Below are 23174 nucleotides of genomic sequence, written 5' to 3' on the forward strand. Positions count from 1 at the left end.
TATTATTTCCTCACGTTTTTTTTTTTCTCTTTCTAGCTGTAACCAAGTTCCAAAGGCCATTTTTTCTAAAGAAATCATAAAAGCTTTTCGCTAATCTTCTACCTAAAGGTTATTCTTCACACCAGGGTTTGGGGATAACATTCAAATAAGTCACTTCAGTGTGACGTAACGCACATTACAGCACCATGGAAAACGTGGCCTCCCTTTCTGGAGGTTCCAACGAATCAAGAAGGTTGCTGTCCAGACATAGTTGGCGATCCTCCTCACTTCTGTAGCTCCAGGGTTGTGACCCAATGATTTTCCTTTTTTTTTTTCTGTACATAATGCTTTTCATTTTTCAGTTTACTTTCCTCTTCATCCCATTGTTTCAAAAAACAAAACTATCTTTAAAAATGCCCTTCACTTAGAGCAACCTTCCTGTAACTACCTCAGCGGGGGTTACTGTCTTGAGTAGATATTAGTGATTTATTCTCTCCCCAGTCTATCTTGTTCCAATTACATTGCTAGAGAACTTTATTTCAATGCCTGTTTATTGTGAACTACTAGTCTTGCCCAGAGAACACATCTCATGCTCCTATCTTCCATACTAGGTTAAGAATCCCGTCCTAAAGTTTGTCACCTCCCACTCCTTTCTATCAATCTAGGATTAAGCTTTTCCCTTTACCTCCACCTGCCATCTAGTCCCTCTTTGTAGGAGTCTGGAAGACTGTTTTCCTAGTTTAATCCTCCGCTTTGGGCACACATTAGTTGAAAGAAACAGCAACATCACCAAAGTAAACAGTGAGCTCCTGGATTCTAGAATGTGGTTTTTAGGAGTCTTGTTTCCTACCTCCCCTCTTGCTTTCAAGCTTCTAAAAATCTTGAAGTCCGTATCAGTCCTTCCTGATTAATTTTTACATGAGGTTTCTTACGTCCTGACAATTCTTTGCCAAGTGCGAACTCTGTCACTTGCTTCCTTCCACGTACCTTTTCTGGGCATCGGCTCTATGCCAGAGGTCCAGCCATCAGGGAGCTGGCATTTTAGCGAAAGGCAACTTCAGAGTGGGCATGACGGCTGACACAGACTTACAGACTAACTGGGTGGGAGCCCTGGAGGTAGTAAAAAGGGTCATTTCGACCTGGCTCCTGGAACATAGTAAGTACTCCATTATTAGTTCAATGTTTAGAAATATACAACATATGGTAGTATATTTTTTTAAATCACTATTTGGCCGAAGAGTGCTTGCACTGTACCTGGAACTGTTATAGAGTAAAAGAGATTAAAGAAGCATGACAACTAAATGCAATACTTATCCCTGAATTAAAAATAAAATAGCTATCAAGGCCATTATTGGTACAAATGAGATTTTAATCTAGACTGTATATTGGGTAATAGTGTTGCATCAGTGTTAAATTTCTTGAGTCTGATCATTTTATTGTGGTTCTAAGAATGTCCTTGCTTGGAAATATTAGGTATAAAGTGTCATAACGTAATTTACTCTCCAGTAGTTCAGAAAAAAGTGTATCTATTTATAGAGAGAACTTCTCTCTCTCTCTCTCTCTCTCTCTCTCTCTCTCTCTCTCTCTCTCTCTCTGTCTCTCTCAGTGGCACAGAAATGTGGCAAAATGTTAACAACTGGAAAACCTAGGTGGTAGATGTACGTATGGATGGGTGTTCATTATATTGTTATGGCATTTTTTCCTATGCTTTGAAATTTTTCAATATAAAAAGTTGGGAAAAGAAAAAGAATAAAAAACAAAATACTTGAAAACTACCTTAAGTGGTTTTTGAAGAAAAAGCTAGAGAAGAGAAGAAAGAATTCACAAATCAGTTCTGAAACCAAACACAAATACTTTTTATTTATGGGATATCATTTTACATCAGTTACATTAAAACCTAAAACCAGTTTGCTGTACTCAAGTTAGGTGGCATAACAGTATCTGAGTTAAGCTGGGAGTCACAGGACTTGCACACGTTTATGAATGTAATGCAAATACTGACGACATGAAGCATTCACAGTTATAGGTTAGCTGCTGTTCAGTCCATTTAACAGTAACCCCCATGGAAAATTACTTTATGAAAAAAGCAACCCACATTTTGGTCTCATTTACAGACATCCAACATTTTAGTTGGTCAATGAATTCTATACACTTATTATTCAACATATGAAAGAAGAAAAGATAAGGCTTACAGAGGTATTTTAGCAGTTTTAAGAATAAAAACCAAGGGCACAAAACGAACTTTTAAAGCTTTCTGTATAAACTTCAAAAGCACTGTTAAAATGGAGACAGAGGCAACAGAAATCTGTTGTTAAGCCTGAAGGTTTGTCTAGTCAGATTTATAACAACTTAATTCAGAGTTCACGCTTCCCAAAAGCTGCATGTGACATTACAGTGGGTGTTATGGCAAATCAAATAATGAAATTTGTGACCTACTGCAGTAGTAAACATCTACAAGTTGTATTCCATTACGACAGGGTATTGCAATGAGGAGTTCAAAACACAACAGAAAGAGATAAAGGGTGTAGACTTAAGTAATTAAAAAAAAAAAAACAATCAGAAGAAGGCACCCTAATTTATTTAATATTAGCCAGTAAATATGTGCTTGATGATTGCTCAATTCTATACAATTTAGGGACATTTTTAAGAAAAGGTCTCTTATTACTCTGACCCTTTTTCCTTCCCTTAAAAATAACTTCATAAAATCAAGAAAACCAAGGGCAAGCACTCTGCAGTCACAGACGTTTATTTTTCAAGGGCGTTTAAGATTATTTGGAGTTTTCTAAATATGCAAGATTATCGCTTTGGAATACCTACTTTCCTATTATATATCATGAAACCGTTTTTACTTGGGCTTTTCCCCCCCATTATCAAAATGTTCATTGTGAATAAAATGGAACCTCTCTCCTATAACAGTCCTTTAATTTAGGATTAACTGTGCTTAGTGTTTAAAAAACTCTCCAGTTCCTAATAATAACTTTTAAAATAATTTCATCAATGGTTTATATTTGTATATTCATTTGTGATTCATAGTTGATCAAATTTAAGAACTGTTGACTTTACAGTGATTTTAAAAAAATAAAAAAACTTTACAGGATACTTTTGAAAATAAATCAAGTTCTCCACAGATCAGAACCTGCCTGTGGTCAATTGCCACTGGAACAGCGCCATCAGAACCAAGGGCTGTGTTTGCCATTAACATCTTCAATTCTTTTCAGATATTAATTTGTGCAAACTGGTATGAATTTATAAAGTAGAAGGGAGTCTACAAACCCTAAACAAGGAATGATTAAGTATGCTTAATCACTATAGAGTTTTTCAAACTTCTGGTTTATTTTGCAGCAAACCAAACCTTTCTATTTGGTAGAAAAAGGAAGTAATTTCATTCTACCACATTATGATTTTGTATATGCACACACACACTGTATATACATACAAAATTTCTGTCTTTGGTGGTTCAGTTAGAGAAAAAAATAATATGAAAATCTGAACACAGTTTGCAAAGAAACTGTGACATAGTGGTCAAGAGTAGCATTGTCTGTGTGCTTTTCTGATTTAATGCCATTTAAAGGTTCACATTTAATCCAGAAGATTTTTCAGCCAGATTTTGAAATGATCCAAACCTCTTCCAAACATATATTCAATCATGGATCTTGCTCACAACTATAGCATTCACTTGTTCAAATGCACCATTAGCTTTTTATTTGGATTAAATCATTAGACTTTTGTGTTTCAGAAAACTTTAGGGACTAAAATAGTCGTTTAATAGCACCAGATAGTTGAGGGGGAAACATGTTATCTATACATTTCCTCAAGAAGGGTAAGGCAAGGGGAGGGGGGGGGGGAAAAGGACATAAAATACAAACCTAAAAATACCATCCTGTTCACTTGTTTCCTCATCCACATAAATAATGGCTACCGCCTTTCTATACAAATTATCCAGGTAATGACGAGTGGCCTCTCCAGAAAAGGGCCTGCCGTGTAATAGAGTTATTAGCTCAATGCTGGTGGTTTCGTGTCCACTGCCTGCAATGGACATTCTGCCAGGAAAAGCCTAGCATGAAAGAAACAAAAAGGAAAACAAAACACCTCTCACTTATAATAAGAGTTCTTTTTCCAAAAAAACTAGAAAATTAGACACCATGAAAGCTTAACTAAAAATTCAAGCCACAACTAAAAGTGCTCTGCAGTTATAAAATGCCAGCAAACCATTAGGTTTTCATGGAGAAGGAAAAACAAATCTTACTTAGGATGGCAGTGAAAGCATCAGCAGACTAAACACTGACAAGAAGAATGCAAAAGAGAAAAAAAAAAAAGAAACTAAAGAAAGTTTACAAGAGTTTAAAACCATCTCATTAAAAAAAAAAGGTGCAATTTTTAACTTGTTCATTTGTACCTATATTCAAATTATTACAGCTTTTAACATCAGAAAAGAAAAACCTATACCTTACATGGTGGAAATGATTTGTGACATGGTACATGTCTATATGTTCAAATAAATACAAGTTTCATCATTTAAAAATGCTAATATTTAAGTAGACCAAATTATATTTGGCATATGCCTCTCCAAAGTTATAACTCCCACTTCCTTCCAAAAGTTGGCCTCTTGAACAATACAGTGAATTCTGGCAACATTTACTTATGGTAACAGTTGTTCTGTCATGTTTCCTGAAATGCTACATTTGAGACCAAATAAAGTGTTATTGGTTCATTTGAAAAAAGGGACTAGAAATATGCCACAAAATTATTTTTACAATACATTTTTGCAGAAATAATCTCTAGGTGAAGCTTTTTCTTTTTATACACATATACAAAATTTTAACAGCAATATACACATAATCACAGTGAGGACGTTGGCAAATTCACCAATCTGTAGTGTAAATACAACTGCAAAGCAGCCTTCCAAGAGAACAATGCTACACAGCAGGCAGAGCTGGCCCATTCCATAGCAAACACCAAAAAACGTCCCTGCAAAAGGGAGACAGTGCAAGAGAAGCAGCATGCGCTTTGATACAAACAGCGATTTATGGCTAATGGTTGACATAACTGTGGTAACAGTGACTCTTTCGCTGCTATGCATAAAGTCCTAGGACATCTGTTTGTCTTTATACCACTCCACAAACTCGTCCAACAAAACTGGCCCTGAAGAGAGAGAGAGAAAACAGCACGGCTCTGAGGCTTTTCACAGTGAGAAGGACGTGCAAATGTACAGCGATGGGGGAGCTGAGGGGACACCCAACACGGTACTTACACGCTCCGTCTTCGTCATAGTTGCTGAGGTCAAGATTAATGGTTCTGCTAAACTCTAGCACATTGCACCACTGGTCTTTGTTAATAACTTTATATTTTGATTGCTGATGGAGGGAAAAGTAATAGGAATTACTGACACAATTTAAAAAATGGAACGGTTTCAACTGCTGTATGAATCAACTTAATATACAGTTCATGAAGGTTAACTCTTTCCATTTGTGGTGTGTTAAGCACCAACCTAGGAGAAGGGTGAGAGAGAGCGAGAGTAGAACTTAAGAGGACAATTTTCATTATAAAAATATTATGGGGGCTCAACACAAAATGACAAGCACATCAAAGGAACACAGTTTTACTTCCCTAGAAGTGAAATTTCTAGACTGCAAAAGCCGTTTTATAAAAAATGGGGATAATACCTACTTCACAGAGATACTGCAAGGATTAAAAGAGATCATTTATGTAATTTATGTAAAGCACTTCATTCAGTGCTTGGCACAAAATAAGTGCTAAATCAAGAGTAGCTTCCATGAATAAGCCCGATGTGACAAGCAAGCTCACTGTCAAGTTGTCAGCTGAAAGTACACGTAGCAGTGGGTTACTCTACAAGGGCCTACTAAGTGCTACACGCAGACTCAGATTAGGTGCTTCAGCTGCTGAAGAAAACTACTGTTCTAATCATTCAAAACTTGAATCTTATCATAAAAGTAATCAGAATAGCCATGAGGTAATTTTCTATTCCTCTTAGAAAAGAAATATGCCACATGTATATTTTAAAATACAGTAGTCCTGTATAAAGATTTGAAAATAAAAGCCAGATACAATAATGTCTAAAGCCTAACCACTACTAAGATCAGAAACATTGGAAAACAATACAAGCACATAAAAAGAGTTGGGCCAATGGTTTTGAGGATGCCAACACAAGAAAAGCTCAAAGGAATGGATTACTGTGTCCTTTTAAAAGGAAAATGCAAACTAGTAAGAAAGAGAACAAAGCACAGACTACAAGTTTAACTTTCTAAGCAACTACAAGCAAAATCCAGCCATTGCAACAGTTGATGAGGCTCCTAGACTCGTGGAAGGTCCAACTGGCTTGCGGCACAATCTTTCAGCTAAAGACCCCTTCACACTCAAGCTCAAATTCTGTTAACCTCTCTGAGAACAAGAATCTGTTTCTCCTTGTTTTCCAAATGAAGCTAACATTTCATATGGCTGTCAGAGAAATCAGAACAGATCATTTGTTGGTATGAACTATCATGTAAACAAATACTTGGTATATTAAAACTAGTTTTTACACCTTTCTTGAGGAGTTCCAGTTAGTAACGTTACAAGCAAACTTTAATAACAGTCTTCAAAGAATCCTATCAGTTGGAAGTTTTTCTGGACAACTACATATAGTAAAGTGGTAAGAAAGATGATTTCAAGAGTGAAGCTGGAGTTGGGGGAAGGCCCAGTGTTTCCTCAAAGACCCAACACGCTCAATTCTTTCAAGCAAAGGACATTTTTAAAAGGGGTTTGGGGCAGGAAGGCAAGAAGGATGCTATCTATCCATGACAACCCAAGTGACTCAAACTTACATCTCGGGTACTTTCAGGTCCTACGGTATGACAGTGCATCAAAACCAGCTCCCAATTACCAGCAGCTCAAAGTTTTTTATTATTAACACTTAAAGCAAATAAATAATGATGGAGTAAAGTTCTGGATTATTCTAATACAAACATGAAGAATTTTTAAACTGAAGGAGATACTGTCAGTTTGCCTAACACTGAGATTGATTCAAGGTCCCCAACTTACTTGGAGATAAGAGAAGACTACATTACGAACTTCTGTTAATAAGAAGGCAGAGATGGCTGTTTTTGAAGCATTGCTTAATAAAAGTACAAATTCATGTAAAGCCACAAAAGAAAGTAAATCTTGTGTTACTATTGTTATAAAGAGCAGGACATCTAAACAAAAGAAAAGCCTTTAAAATGGGAAAGAGTGGGGAGAAGACAGGGCTCGGGCAGCTGCGTCGGATGCACTTGCACTGGGGTGAGGCCACATGACATGAAACACACACAGATGCGCTCAGAGAAAACAGGTCGCTGCTGATTGGCAGCAACTACGTCCCCACAATTCCTATAGGCAGAGAAGTGCAACAAACAGAAAATTATACAAAATGGTTAAACAAAGTACACTTGGTAGTTCTAAGCAAGCAAACATATATTCCATAAAATAACAATTTGGTACCTCTAAGAATTGGTGAAAAACTGGAAAAAGGGGCCAGATTTTTCCTAATAACAGTCCCAACATGCACTTGGCAGTGTTTATGTCTAGGCTGCGCTGGTCCTTTTCCTGTTTGACAAACAAAAACAAGAATGAGCCCGATGCCCCCAATAATCAATTCCCATAATCCAAATTTCTACTTCACTTCAACAATAAATTAGTAAACAGCTCATTTGTCATTTATAATACACCATTAAACCCTGGATCGAGACTAAGGTGAGGAAGCGGAGGTAGTCAAACACAACGGAAGGCTGGCTCATTCTGGTACTATATAAGTTTACTGTGAGATTCATTTCATTTCAATGATTGTACTAATGCAATAACAAAATCTACGATTTTTTCATGGGATAAATAAAAATATATAACTCAATCATTTGCTGTTTGACATTGATGATAATTATCAAAATCATAATTGTTCACCCCAAAGCCCATAACTTACTAAATAAAGTTTCATGGTTTCAATTTCCATTATTAGGAATCAGGTTTCCTTAACAAAAATCATTTTTCTAAATAATTTTATTTCATTAGTAAATGTTTTTCTTATACCTAAACATGCTGGAATTATGAATTCAGCTCATAATAAATGTTGGGGCTCTGGAGAGTCCAAGTAAGAGGGTGTATTCACCCACCCACTCTGGGGGAAAGTAGTCTATTATAGTCCTTCTTACCTTGGATTTGTTAGATGTGAAATCTCACGGCAAAATACCCCTAACTAGTAACCAAGTGAAAGACATTTCATAAAGAAACCAGAAAAGAAGTATCATATAAACCTGAATATGGGCAGATTAAGCTCCTTCTACTTATATTTGTAATTAAGGATATTAATTTCTCATTCTCAATTTTCTTATAAGTTCCCACTCTGGAACTACACGTGGGAAGTTTCTATGTAAAGGGACAGAGGACCTGGGGCTATAAGGGGTAACCTTACATATCCAGAGCTAGCCTCCCAGTGGTATCTGCATGCCAATGGAAATGTGCAAAAGTACTTTTCTACAAAGGGAGACCGTCCCTGACTATTCCATCTGGGGTGGAATCTAAATATTCACAGATGATGCTGTGGCCACCACTGCCAGCCACATATCCAGCATTCACACCTCCTGATAAAATATATTATTCCCTCAAGGACGCAAACAGTGATGTGCTCTTTAGTACACAGAGAATTTCTGGCCTTGACACTGAATTTGAAAGCGAAGGACTTAAACAATACAGCAAATGTAAGGGCCTCGCTAACAACAGCAAACCAGGGAGATGAAGATACAGGAAGACGTGTGATCAGTCTATCTTTTGATCCCAGTCATAAAAAATAATGACTGTTCACGAACAGGCCAAGTCAGATGGCTTCGCGTCACCCCTCTCTGTCATAGGCCACACAGCTTAAGTCTGGTTAACGGTCGGGGTGTCCCAGTTTCGCAGTTCAATGCACACAGATGGGGCTGCCCTTCCAAAGCCTTCTCTGCCTGTTCCTTGGCCGTGCAATGCCCTGCTCAGGGCTGCAGGACTCACTGCCAATGGAGAGGAGGACAAGAGAAAAGGTGCTCTAGAGGTTGTCCACCTCTGCCAACCAAACCTCATTGGTGTGTTGCATTCCAAGGGCTGCTACTTTTGCGCCGCACAGTGCAAGCAAATGGAAAACTTCCTCTTACCCTGTAATGAGGGTGTGGCAGATAGCAACAGCGCACCACACTATGAAACAATCCACAAGAAAACTAATAAACTGTTAAAAAAACAAGTGGCACCACAGGACTGGGCCAAAGTTCAACTGCTGAACAGCAGCTCAGGCAGCACTGGGCTGACAACACTGGCGCCAGGGAAAAGCTTTCCCTTGGAGTTTGAGATCATTCGCTGAACCTAAAATGACTTGTCTTGACTCAATATATATTGTGCCTTCTTCCAACATCATCAATGCCTATGTCCCCATCACAACGGACATACACTAAGGTGACAAAAAGAAAAAAAAGATACAAAAGACCTGGACAGACTCTTTGCAACAATATAATCATCTGACAAACTGATGAGCATGAAGGGTTTCGATGCACGTGCTTGGCAGTGATACCCAAACAGGGAGGAAAGGCATCCGACTCACAGGACCGGAAGCTGAACAGCACTCACTCACTCCTGCTCTGCAAAGGTGCCAGCCAGCAGCTCACAATCACTAACACCATCTTCTGCCTAGCAAATAAGAGAAAGATATTATGGATGCACTCAACGGTGGCTTCTCGCTGACAGACTACCAACATTGCCTGTGGGTGGATTTGAGGATACGTGCAAATGACCATAACTGGAAACACTCAAAATTCTTGGGAACAACAGGCCTGAGATCGCACAGCAAACATCTACTGAACATGACCATGGAGACATGCCCAGGGGGTTCTCTGTAGCAATGATCCTAAAGGCATTCTCTACCAAGGGGTTCCCAACTAAAAGTAAACTCAATCTCCCAGGACGCTATGAAGCAAGGCATTAAAAAAAAAAAAAATCACCTTAACTAATTCGAGAACAGCAAAGCCATCCAGAAGTTCCTCTCAAGAAATTAAAAGAGAACACTATCAAAACCATCCCTGTGACCGTCCGCTCAGGGATCACCAAGTGCCCATGGAACAAGGGGCAGATTTCTGCCTCCCCAGGTCAGAATCTAAGCAGAAAGTACCATGAGATAGGCTGTCAAGAGTCAATCAGATCCCCAGGAGGCCCATCAAGGTGAAAGGAGAAGAAATGAAACTTTCCTCCCTGCCCAAGTCTTGACCCAAGGTGTGTCGGAATGTATTTCATAAATTTTAATTTTCTAAGGTAACAAATTTAGAAACGATTTTATTTTTTCAAATAACAGAAACTTGAACAGGTTCCGTACACCAAAGCCAACACACAACTAGACTCTGCCTTGTCTTCCTTAAACACAGATTAAAAAGAGCAGTTACAGTTGCAACTAGGCCTCTTAGTGGTGCAGCTGCAAAACCAGAGGATCCTAATCTAAGAAGTTATGTTTTATATATGGAATAAATACACTCCCTAAGCTAAAGGCTAATAACAATTCATGCAGAGTAGAGAATAAGGAAGTTTTATTAAAGTCTGATTTGAAGAAAATATTGCCTTTGTTTGTATAAGACTGTTCTAGTATAAGGCTTCCTATATAATGTGAAAATTAAACATTTTTTCCTTAAATGGAACAAATAACTTAAGAAACAATAACTGAAACAAATAGGTAACTGTATATATGTAAATATAAATGATACTATAAAAATGAATCTTCAACTATCAAGGTATCCAGATACACTATTCAGAGGCCCCCCCAATTGTTTCAGATAATCTGTTTCCAATTTTCACAAAGTTTTAATAGCTTAAGGTTTATATGTAAAAAGGGGAACCCTTAATTATTAAAATTATAAAGAAAAAAATCTTCAACAGGAAAAAAAAATTCCTAAGGTTTTCGAGAACTAGTTGAACTCAAGAAACAATATATAAGTGATCATGAATATTTCATATTCACAAATATATAAGGTGACAACCAGGTCAGAAATTGGTATGTGAAATCAAAAGGACAAAAATGAAGACCTACGCCATGTATCATGGAATTCTCATTTGAGACAATAAGGATTACAAAAAATAAAGAGAAAATGCAGTTCTCCTTAACACAGCTACCTAAGTAAACAAACAAATGGCAAAAATAGAGAGCTCTAACTCAAATCTTAAATAATGTGACACAGTTTGTAAAACTAAAAATATAGCAAATCAATATTTTGAATGGGAGGGTTTTTACAAAAATATACATTAAAAAAAAAAGTCACAAAGCCCAAGAGTATCCTTCCACTGGGGAAAATGAATCCAAATTACACTCTTAGAACTTACCCAGCATTAGTTTACAGACCACAGTATTTGCAAGGCAATAACTTAAGCTTAACACTTCCTATAAAACAGACAAACAAAAAATCTGCCAATGGACAGTCCTTCCTTGTCATTTTATTTGGTACAGATTCTACTACTGTAAGCACTACTCTTGGAAAATAAGTCATTATTTGAAACATGAGGTTTGCACACACTTAAGTAAGGTCAATGAAGAGTAATTCAACAACTATTTCTAACTCTATGGTTAACTTTCATTAAGAAATTAATCTGAACCAGAAACTGTTCTAGAGCCTTAAACTTATTTAATACAAAAACCTTATCAGGATAGGCATTATTATCCTCAATTTACCAATAAGGAAACTGAGGCACAGGGAGTTAAAGTGACAGTCTGTAAGTGGCAGATAATAGAGACTTGAACCAGGGAGTCTGATTCCAAGCCTGGGCTCTTCTTCATGTGCCATCTCGCTTCCCTGAGAAGTAACGAGGGAAGAGAGATTTACATGTCAAGTGCCATACCGTCCAATTAGCTTTACAAGTAACAGCTGAACAAATCTACATGCGTCTGCAGTAACCAAAGAGTACTTTTTTAACTGAAGTATAGTTGACATGCAATACTATATTAGTTTAAGGTGTACAACATAATGATTCAACATGTATATGCGAGTACATTACGAACAAAGAGTAATCTTAAAGATAAAACTGACAAGGTTTTCAGGATAACGAACCTGGGATTAGATGACTACATAATCTTTCTACTCTTGTCCTCACCCAGACCTACCTACCTTCTGTTTTCTTTGTAATTTACAATGAAAACATGAGAAAGAAGTAGAGAGGCATGTGTGTGGTGGTTGGGGGAGCTGTGTGGAGAGGGAAACAAATATATTTACAAATGGAGTGGTTAATAAGTGAGAAACTGACTCAGGTTAGAAGAGGACATGAATCCAAATGGTCACAACAGATTGAGGTTAAAGTCAGGCGGAATTCTCTGATAACACAAGACCCAGGCAATTTTCCTTAGCAAAGTCTATGAGTGTGAGTAGCATCCATAATCATTTCTAGTTGAAATGGAAATGCTGTTTCACTTAGAGAAAGAAGATTCATTAACTTTAATATGTGTGGCCTCTTACAACAGTAGAAAAGCCCAGGTACTTCTGGCTGGAAAAGGGAGTGCATCAAGGGGCGGGCTGTGAGGACTGACTATGCTGTAACAGACTACCCGTCACAAGGTCACCTCTCAGAGTAAGAGGGATTCCCACCGGTGTTTTCTGCCTTCAGAAAGCCCTCCATTTACAACTTCTTAAAGATTTCAAGGAGTGAAGAAGCAAGGACTTCTCCCCAGCCCCAGGGTCTCCCCTTCTCTTGCTCACTGCCATTCCTTCTCCCTCACATTGAAGGCCTCCCTTTCTCTCCATCTAGTGGCTTCTCCTAAGCTCACTTCCTGATTCTGTCTGCATCCACCTCAGTCATCCGAGGAGCGCTCCTCTCAACTCCCTTCTGCCCTCCAAGCCCACACACTTCTCACTCTCAGTCCATCCCATTCTTCTTTCCTTTCTGCATTGGGGCTGGATCTCATGCACTGCTAGAAAACATCTGTGAACGGCATCACTATAAATTCATGGTGTCTACTTTTAGCAGAGCTAAGATGCTGCTGCTACCAGCACCTCTCTCAGCCCAACACTTTATCCTTCTCAAAATTCCAAGTGTCAACTCTCTCTGTGACTTTCAGCACAGTACCTAGCCTCTGCCACAGAGAATGTAGAAAAATCAGATTTAATTACATTTAATAACCATTCCCATATTAACAAATCATTACGATATTTAGTCTTTTATCTCATTCTCTTTGTCCAATCTTATTCTCTCTAGGTCCTTTTAAAAAGAGGAATCAAGAAAGAAATGGCTGCTTTATTTAAAGTAATCATTCAGTAATATTTGTTTATATAATAAATAAAATTCCACTTGTATGAGAGAACTGGCCATTTCAGCCACTGAACTTATATCCCACCATCTTCCTCTAACAAGATACCACAGGATGGTGACAGCTGTGAGTCATGGAAGGTGTGGCTCTGTGGAGAGGACACCTGCGGAGCTCGGCCAGTGTCATCCCCTCCTCTCTGGCTCTGTTTATTTATCTGAATAATGACAAAACTAGACCAGGTGATTTATGGTTTCTATCAGCTGTACAATTTCAAGAGTATATGATATCTATAACACTATAAAAAAGTTCAAGTTAAAGTAAAATTAGGAGAAAAATAATACAACTTTATAGCCAAGAACTATTTTTAATTGGCTACAAGTCTGAAGGTGAGGGGGGAAAAAATGATCCCACCATCTGGAGTACAACCTGGGTGGAAGGGTGTTAAAGGGGCCATTTTATCATTTTCTGGTATTGTGCTGTAGTTTCTTTCCTGGTATATTAAAGCATAATTCAGAATATTTAACATATGCCATTGTTATCTGTGATAGAGAATCTTTAGAATATTAAAACTATCAGAAAATTTAATTTCCATTAAAAGTTTGATTTTAAAAGGTCTGCTGTGTTAATTATAAGTTATTGCCTCTAGAGGTCATCTCTCTAGTAGGAAAAAAAGAAAAAGTTTAGAAGAATAAAAAGTGGTGTGAGTTCTGTTTCTAAACAAGACGGAGTTAAGAAAAACCAGATTTCCCTTTTCACTTCAAACAATAAGAAAAACGGACAAAATGATGTGAAATGATGGTTTTCACATATTGGACAACAGGCAGCACAGGACCATGACCCCTGAGGAAAAGGAAACAGAAAGTAAGCCCTACAGTGAGACCCGCTAACTGTGTGGAAGTCGTCTCAAGGCACACACAGGAAGGGAGAACCCAATCTGAGCCCCGTAGCCTTGCCGAGTTGGAAAGACAAGAGTTCAAGGAGGCAAAGGTGACCATAATCTGTGGGTCAGAAAGTAGTGAGGCAAGCGCTGTGGGGCAGGCACTGCGAGTTAGGGGAGTGCATAGAAAGATCTGGAGACCTACAGTGTCTCCCCAATCTTTGGCCAAGGATTTAACTTTGCATATGTGAGAGGAAACAACCTGAGCCTGGGGGAAAAACCCCTGCAAAAGAGTAAATAGAAGTTCCCACGCCTGGGAATAGTTTGTATTGCCCCCACGAGCCGGCGTGGAAAGATCTCATAATGCACAGGGCCTCGGGTGACACAATCCTCAAAGGGTGTTTGTTTTACAAGTGGTGCTCAGTCATCCTTAGACTGAAGGCTGCTTGGCACCAGCCCTGTCAAAGGATCAAACTGATTCCAAGTAACTTAATTACACACCAGAAAAACTTAAAAGGCCAATATTATTTAAAGGAGCACAAAAAAATACCCCAGCAACCAACAACACAAAATTCACAATACCCAGCATCCAATCAAAAAAGAAAAAAAAAACTAGCAGGAATGCAAAGCTGTAAAATATGACTCGTGGCCAAGACAAAAATTAACCAATAGAAAGAGACCCACAAATGGCAGAGATGATGGAACCTGAGGACAAAGTTGTTAATATGCCTGTTATAAAAAACATATTCTGGATGTTCCAGAAAATGGAAGAAAATATTATGATAAAGAGAGAAATGGAACATAGAAAAAAAGACCCAAATGGAACTTCTAGAGCTGAGAATAATAGTATCTGAAATGAAAAATATATTGGCTAGGATTAACAACAGATTAGACACCGCAGGAGAAAAGATTACTATTAGAAGACATGGTAATCAAAACTACCCAAAAGGAAACAGAAAAGGAAATAAACCTGAAAAAACTGAACATGGCATCAGTGGCTTGTAGGACAATATCAAGCATCTAACATAAGCGTAGGTATAACTGTAATCCCAGAAAGAAAAGAGAGGAAGAACAGAAAAAAATCTGAAGAAATAACAGCTGAAAAATTTCCCAATTTAATACAAACTATATGCCCACAGATCCAAAAAACTCAACAAACCCTAACCAGAATAAACGTAAAGAAAATTATGCCAAAGTACATTGTAATTAACTCGCTGAAAAGCAATGAAGAGAATAAAAGCGGTCAGAAAACAAAACAAGACATTATATTCAAAGGAATAATGAACACCACCAGACTTATCATCAGAAGCTACCAAAGACAGAAGACAATAAAGAGATGGCATTAAAGTACTGAAAGAATAGTCAATCAACCTAGAATCTTTTATCCAGAAAAGTACCTTTCAAAACTGACAGCAAAATAAAAGCTTAGAGAATTCATCACTGGAAGATCTCTACTATGAGAAATGTTAAAGGAAATGTTTTAGGCAGAAGGCAAATGACACCAGATAGAAATCTGGATCTGTACAAAAGAAATAGAGAACACAGAAATGAGATATGTTTGGGTAAATATAAAAGACGTTTTTACCATAACGATAACACATATGTTATGGTCTGAATGCTTGCGTCCTTCCAAAATCCATATGCTGAAATCCTCACCTCCCCAAGGTGATGGTATTAGGAGGTGGGGCCTTGGGGAGGTGATTAGGCTCTGCCCTCAGGAATGGGATTAGTGCTCTCATAAAAGAGACCCCAGAGCTCCCTCCTGCCTTCTTCTGACAGTGAGGTTACAGGAAGTGAAGCAGGCTCTCACTAGACACCTAATCTGTCCAGGCCATGCTCTTAGACTTCCCAGCCTCCAGAACTGTGAGAAATAAATTTTTGTTGTTTATAAACTACTCAGTCTCTGGTATTTGCTTGAACAGCCTGAACAGACTAACACAATATACTGTGAGATTTACAGCATACATTTAAGTGTATGATAACAGCAAAAAGTATGGGAGGGCGAAATTAAAGTATACCGTTGTAAAGGTTCTTGCATTATACATAAAGTGGTACATTATTTGAAGAAAACTTGTGAAAATTTAAAGATGTATACTATACAGCCTATAGCAACCACAAGAAAACTGAAGGACAGATAATAGCTAACAAGACAATAGTGAAAATAAAATGGAATCGTAAAAACAAACACAAAAAAAAACAAAAAAAAACCTCAATCCAAAATAAATCATGAAAAGAGGAAAAACAGAACAAAAAATAGATGTGACAAATAATGGGAAAAATATCAAGATAGGAGATGTAAGCAATATAAATGGTTTAAGTATCTCAAGACAGATAGTGTCAGACCCAAATATACGCTATTTATAAGAAACCCATTTTAAATATAAAGACACGAATAGGTTAAAAAAGAATGGAAAAAGACGTATCTTGCAGACTTTAATCAAAAGAAAGCTGGAGTGCCTACATGCGTATCAAAGTAGACTTCAGAACAAGCAATGTCACCAGAGATAAAGAGCATTTCATAATGCTGAGGGTCAAGTCTTTAAGACATAACACCAAGTGTATCTAAACTTAATATCGGAGCTTCAGAACATGAAACAAACAAACAAAAAGTGACAGAAGTGACAAGAGAAATATTATAGTTGGAGAAGTCAACATTCCTCTCTCAGTAACCAATAGAACAAGTAGGCAGAAATCAATAAGGATATAGAAGACTGAACAACACTATCAACCAAGTTGACCAAGCTGACATTTATAAAACACTCCGCAGAACAGCAGGGGAATATTCCACATAAAACATTCATCCCAGCAGATCATATTCTGGACTATAAATCAAGCCTCTATACAATTAAGTGGACTTAAATGATACAGGATATGTTCTCCGACCACAGCAGAATTAAACCAGGTATCAATAATAAAAAGATTACCTGGAAAACCCTAAATACTTCGAAAATAACACAAACAACATACTTCTAAATAACCAATGGGTCATAAAAAGGAAATCACAAGGGAAACTGGAAAATATTTTAGACTGAATGTAAATGTAAATAAAAATACAACATCTCAAAACTTGTGAGACAGAGCTAAACAAAACAAAACAAAACAAGGATTCAATAAAAAATTCGTGTGACAGTATATTTTAGTTGAATGGTGGTTGTTATTATTCATCATTATGCAAAACAGCTAAATTCACTGATCTTAACTGATACTCTCCTTAAAAGCAAAGAACTCTGTTGGCTGCTACAGACCAGAAAGGAAACATGTAATCCCTTAATCTGGCAGATAAAATTGAGGCCTTTACCTAAACTCCAAAGCCAAGCTTAGGGAGATAGGAGCGTTATGTAAGTGAAGACACAGGGTCCCCCCAGGACAGGAGGGGCGGGGAAGCTGTGTGCAAGGAAGCGAGTGGCTTGGGCCCTGAAGCATGACACTGGAGACAGCAGCACCATACACGGGTACACACAGGGCTCTAGGCAGAGCTCTAGGCAGAGGCCCAGCGTGACAAAAGACAGAAAGCAGAAACTACCAAAAAGGTAGGTGGCAGGTTCATTGAACAGCTAATTCAACTTCACCACAACACAGGCATCGCAGGCATCACTTACATAAGACAGGAAGCTTGGGCCTCAACTCTAAGAGCCTGAATTGACCTGCAGACTGGACTTGGTGCCAGAACCTGGGTGTGAGTCCTGCGACTACTGGTGTTTAACAATGTGCCATGGTCCACTTTCTCCACTTCCCCGAGGCCCACTTTCCTCCTCTGTGAAGTACACTGAAAGCATCTCTGCCTGCCACTCCAGAGTTGCTACGGAAGCAACTGCACCACCGTACACAGGGTGAAGCGCATAAAGGCAGAGGGAAGGTGCCGAAGGCTTCGGTGAGGTGGAAGTTGGCCAAGCAACCCGAGGGCTTACGGAAGATGAAAGACACCCTACTGATGTAGATGCTGGATGAGATGTGAAAACATGTGGAAGTAAGGCTACTGCAGCAGTGCAGGCAAGGAGTAGCAAGGGCCTCAACCAGCAAGGCTGTGGCAGAAGCACCATGAAAGAGGCAACCAAAGGGGACTGACCAAGGATGAGTAACAGCCAGGGAGGAGTCAAATGGAACCTGGGTCTAAAGCAGCAGACACACGGTAAAATTTGACCCCAAACAGGGAAGTTAAAAAATAAGCCCTATTTTCTAGAAAGTTTCTTCTAAACAAACTTTGACCCATACAATAACAAACAGCTAACTTGGGGAGGAAAAAAAATCTCATGTAATAAAATATTTAATCCTAGAAACTATGCATCTATTCTAAAAGCATTCTGGCAAATAACTTCTATTCGTAACTACACAAATGTCTTTTAGTAAAACTATCTGAATTTTACCATATAATTTCTAACAACTATAAATTTCCATTCATGTTGTCATTTTATTTGAAAGTTGCAATAACGCAAAAATTTACGAATGAGGACACCACAGAAAACTACCAATGTGTTATAGAATTCACCACTGAATAAACCTTTGGTGCTGAACTAGCAGAGCCAAAGCACGTAAAATGTGAAAAATATCAGCATGGGGGTAGGAAAGAAAAAAATCATTTGTCACTGACATCTCTGCTTTAATAAAAAAAATTCATTTAAAAAATGCAATCAGTCAAGAAAGCCTAGTCACCCGAATTCATCAAACATACAAACGTAACAGAAAACACCATTTTTGAATAAAGTGTAATTGTATGAGCTGTGGATTGTGTGTGAATGAATACAATGGAAACTGGTGCCTCAGCATTTATGACTTATGGTGACCAGGCTGAAAAACAAGACTTGATTTCACTCAGTAGAACCACTGTCACATACCTGGACCTGGCTCACTATGTAACAAACAAGATGACCATCTTTCAAAATGATGGTTAGAAATTACATCTGAATAATGTTCACTGAAATTAGGTTTGAAAGTCAAATGATTTCCAAATACAATATAGCACCCAAAGTGAAAACAGATGAGATCTGATGAGCTTATTCTAGTAAACCCAATGGTGAAGATGCGCTGTTTCATGAGAAGGAAAAGCTTTACCATCCTTATTAACAGTATCTACTACATGCGCATTATCAATTACTTCCAAGCAAGAGCTACGAAAGGTCTGCCACTACAGCTTTTTGCTTATTATACTACAGAATCGGAGTTAGTTTAGAAAATATACACGTAGAAAGAAATTCGAGCTAGCATCCTGGGAGTAACTTATTAACTTCTTTGCTGTAATAAGTAAAAACAAACCTCAAAAGGCACACACACACACACACACACACACACAAAAAAAAAAAAAAAAAAAAAAAGGGAAACATCTGGATAGGCTCCAGAGAACTCACCCGTGCAAAGTCAAACGCATATCTGTAAATAAGTTTAAAGTTTGTAGAATCATTTAATAATGATCTTAAGTAATCCAAAGTATTTCTGAGTTTTTCTGTTGTATCACATCTAGAAAAACAGAATAAAGGCAAATTATAACCCAAGTTTTCTTTCTTAACTGGGGCAGTAATATAAAACACAATACCAAAAGACAGAACAAAAACCCTGGAGTTGGAACACGTCCATGGTGACTGATGTTTTCATATACTTTTTATTTTAAAACATTTCAAATGTATATAAAAGTCGAAAGAATACTAAATAAGCACCCATATACCCATCCCCCTCAGTTCACAACGAACATTGTCACACATGTACTCTCATACACACACTTTATTCTGTACCATTTAAAGGTAACTTGCCGACGTAATGACACTTCACTCCTAAACACTTAAATACCATCACTCTTAATATTCTATCGGTATTAACTTTCTTAGCTAATACACAACCCACATTACCAATTTCCAAATTGTTCCCCCAATTTTCTTTATAGCGGCTGTTTTTTTATAGAAGCTCAAATTGTCAGATAATTTCCCTATGATCATATTTTGGTTAAACACATGATGTCCTTCTCCATGCACCCCAGGAGGAGGCTGGTAACTTCAGTCTGTCCCATTATTGGTGATGCTGAGTTGATTCACTTAATTAAGGTACTGCCATCAGATGCCCCCTTTAAAGGTACTTTTCCTCCTCTGAAATAGTGAGTGGGTTGGTATCTTGAGACTCTGAATCCTGTTCCTCTACATTTCACCAGTGGTTTTAGCATCCATTGGTGATACCTGTCTCAACTGATTTTACATTTGAAGATACAAAATGGTAATTTTTCTAACTATCATGTTTTTTACACTTGCTGGCTGGAATTTTTCTATAAAGAAGAAAGAGTTCTAGTCACCACTTATTTTTTTGGACTTCAAGATTTTTGTTTTTTATTCAGTGTTATAATCTATTACTGTCTTTCTTCTTTTTGATGCACAAACTGTCCTCATTTGGGCAGTGGATCCTTCAGACTGGCTCCAGGATCCTCCTGACATGACCCCGTCAGTCTTGGAGCACATCCTCACTTTCTAACACAAGACATTCTAGCTCACCTCGTACTTTCCCTACCCTAGATTTGAAATCAGCTATTTCTCTATGGAGCCCTGGTGATCATAACCTATTTTTATAGGTAAGTGGCATACTGTTTATTTTCCTAAGTAGAATAATTGGTTATTTTTATAAACTAATTTTGTTTGTAATATCTAGCCCTTAGAGAACCAAGTCACCATTTTCACCAGTAATATTAAAGCTTTTCAACACTGGATGTATTTCTTTGTGTTTCTCTATAGAGCTTTTACCTGCTACTAAATATAGATAATACATATAACAAGTATTATCAATGTAAATATTGTGCTTTATAAACTAAAATATGGTTCATAATAGAGCACACTGATCTATTTTTAGCAATAAATTTGTGAAAGCTTACTACAAAACAGTCCCCATAATCTACTGAGATAAAATCTCTAACAGCCAAAAATTGGAGCAAATGTTTCATTTCTGTGAGTTTATGTGGTGTGATCACCAAATACAGTGAATGTTTAAATAAAAAATATATATATTACAGTAAAAGACACATTGCCATTAATCCCCCTCAATACACTTCCCCTTGCTTTGAACACACTTATCCCATCGTTCCTGCCACTTTCTGAAGCAGTTCTGAAGTCCTCTTTTCTAAGTGTCTTTAGTTGTGCTGTCGTGGCTGCCTCCATGTTCTGAATCGATCCAAAACGTTTACCTTTCATGGTCATTTTGACTTTGGGGAAGAGCCAGAAGTCACTTGGTGCCAGATCTGGTGAATAAGGTGGATGAGGATGCCCCGTACCGTTTTTGACAAAAATTGCTGTACCAGAAGTGATGTGACATGGAACGTTGTCATGATAAGAAGATGAAGACACTCATGAAAGAGGACTTCCAGAACTGCTTCAGAAAATGGCAAGAATGATGGGATAAGTGTATTTGAAGCAAGGGGGATGTTTTGAGGGGGATTAATGGCAATGTGTCTTTTACTGTAATAAATTTTTTTAATTTAAACATTCACCATATTTTTTTATCACACCTCATTTAACAATTTAGAATGTCCTTATTTCTAATACTTCAGTACTTGAAAAAAGATTAAAATTAAACTATTCTGGAAGTCTAATTAGACTATTAAAGAAACCTTCTTTAAGAGACTAACATGTAAACTGACAGTTGAAAGATAAGCAGAAACTGCCATTTTTGGAGAGGAAGGCTTTCCAAATAAAAGTAACAGTATGCGGGCCGGCCTGGTGGCAGAAGGAAGCATGGCGAGTACAAAGTCTACAAGAGAAACACTGTGACCAGACTGGGTAGAATAAGAGGGAATGTGGTACAAGGTGAGGATGAAAGGGAGGTCGACCAGACCATAAAGAGTTTCTGTGGTTCACTATGTTTTATTTTTATTCATTTTATTTTTATTTATTTTAAAGATTTTATTGGGGAACTGGGGGAGGGGAACAGCATTGGGGAATTGGGTAAGAGGAACAGACAAGTTGCTGTCCTTTTGTTCTTCAGTCTAGTTGTGGAGGACGTTGCTTCACTGGCCCAAGTTGGCACCATCATTGCGCTCTTCCCGGGTGAGGTAGATCAGTCACCAGCTTCTGGAGGGCCGCTCACTGCGGCTGCTGGCCGCTCACGCTGGTGCTGGCTACACACGGTAGCCCATGGCAACCCACTGCAGCAGGGACTGCAGCCTACGCCGTCGCCGGCAACTCACGGCAGCCCAGCTCCAGGTTGAGCTGTTGTTCAGCATCTTAGCTGTAGAGGGCAGTGTCACTGGCCCTCGTCTGTGGGATCCGAACCGGGGCCCTCTGGTATCCCAAGCCAGCTCTTAACCAACGCGCCACTCGGCCGGCCCCATTTTGTTTTTTATTGAATCCTGGAACCAATGGAAGCCACCTCCAACCATGGGAGGGACCACAATCAGGCTTGCATCTTGAAAAGTTCATTCTGGATCTCCGTGGAGAAAGGTTAGGGAAGGGAAACAAAGAGACACTGATAGCCTACTTAGAGCTCTAGTGCCCGAACCCAACTGAGGGGCAACTGAGGGCAAAAGGGTACACAAGAAAACAATAGTGGGAGTCTAGGAGGCAGGAGTGGGAGCAGGGCTTACTTTGCACTGGGTACTCTACTGTATGGTTTGATTTATGACTGTGTATATAAATAATATATTAATAATATGGGGAAAGATCAAAGAGGAGGAAATGGTAACCCTAAAACATAAGGTGGAGGTCCCTACTCTTCACTGGAAAGGAAGATCCCAAACCAAAGCCACAGGAGACCGGCCCAGTGTGGGCCGGTTTAGTCCTGCTCAGTAAGAGGAAGAGCAGCTGTTTGTCTAAACAGACTCAGGGCAGGAACCATTCCTGTAGATAACCTAAAAGGAAACAAAACAGCTGGGAGTCTGTGGGTAGAGCTGCAAGGTGAAATGTCAAGTTCTGCAGCATGCCTGGGAGTGAGGCCAGCCACCCCGGCAAAAGACGTCCTTATGTTTAAAAGATACTCAGGAAGAAGTCTTGTCTACAGTGTCAAGTATAAAATGCCCAAAGTAAAATTTTCACTGCATGTATCTATTAAGTATAGTTACATGGGTAGAGATGATATTGTCGATGAAGAATTTAA

At 38.4% G+C, this 23174-nt stretch overlaps 1 protein-coding gene across 7 annotated transcripts in view; it reads right to left on the reverse strand.

Annotated features, from left to right (window-relative positions):
* Nucleotides 1-1811: 1811 nt before the first annotated feature.
* The window catches only part of DCUN1D4 (defective in cullin neddylation 1 domain containing 4), a 67699-nt gene continuing 46336 nt past the window's right edge, over nucleotides 1812-23174 (reverse strand). For 6 of the 7 annotated variants that reach the window (XM_019627136.1, XM_019627138.1, XM_019627142.1 and 3 more), the window contains 4 exons: nucleotides 19463-19571; nucleotides 7453-7557; nucleotides 5231-5333; nucleotides 1812-5121 (listed from right to left, as the gene is read on the reverse strand). In XM_019627136.1, coding sequence (XP_019482681.1) covers nucleotides 5066-5121; nucleotides 5231-5333; nucleotides 7453-7557; nucleotides 19463-19571 — 373 coding nt within the window. In that variant the 3' untranslated portion in view covers nucleotides 1812-5065. The remainder of the gene's footprint in view (nucleotides 5122-5230; nucleotides 5334-7452; nucleotides 7558-19462; nucleotides 19572-23174) is intronic. The other variant, XM_019627137.1, reaches the window with a different exon arrangement.

Source organism: Hipposideros armiger, unplaced genomic scaffold, assembly GCF_001890085.2.
Source record: "Hipposideros armiger isolate ML-2016 unplaced genomic scaffold, ASM189008v1 scaffold_714, whole genome shotgun sequence".
Taxonomy (NCBI): Eukaryota; Metazoa; Chordata; class Mammalia; order Chiroptera; family Hipposideridae; genus Hipposideros; species Hipposideros armiger.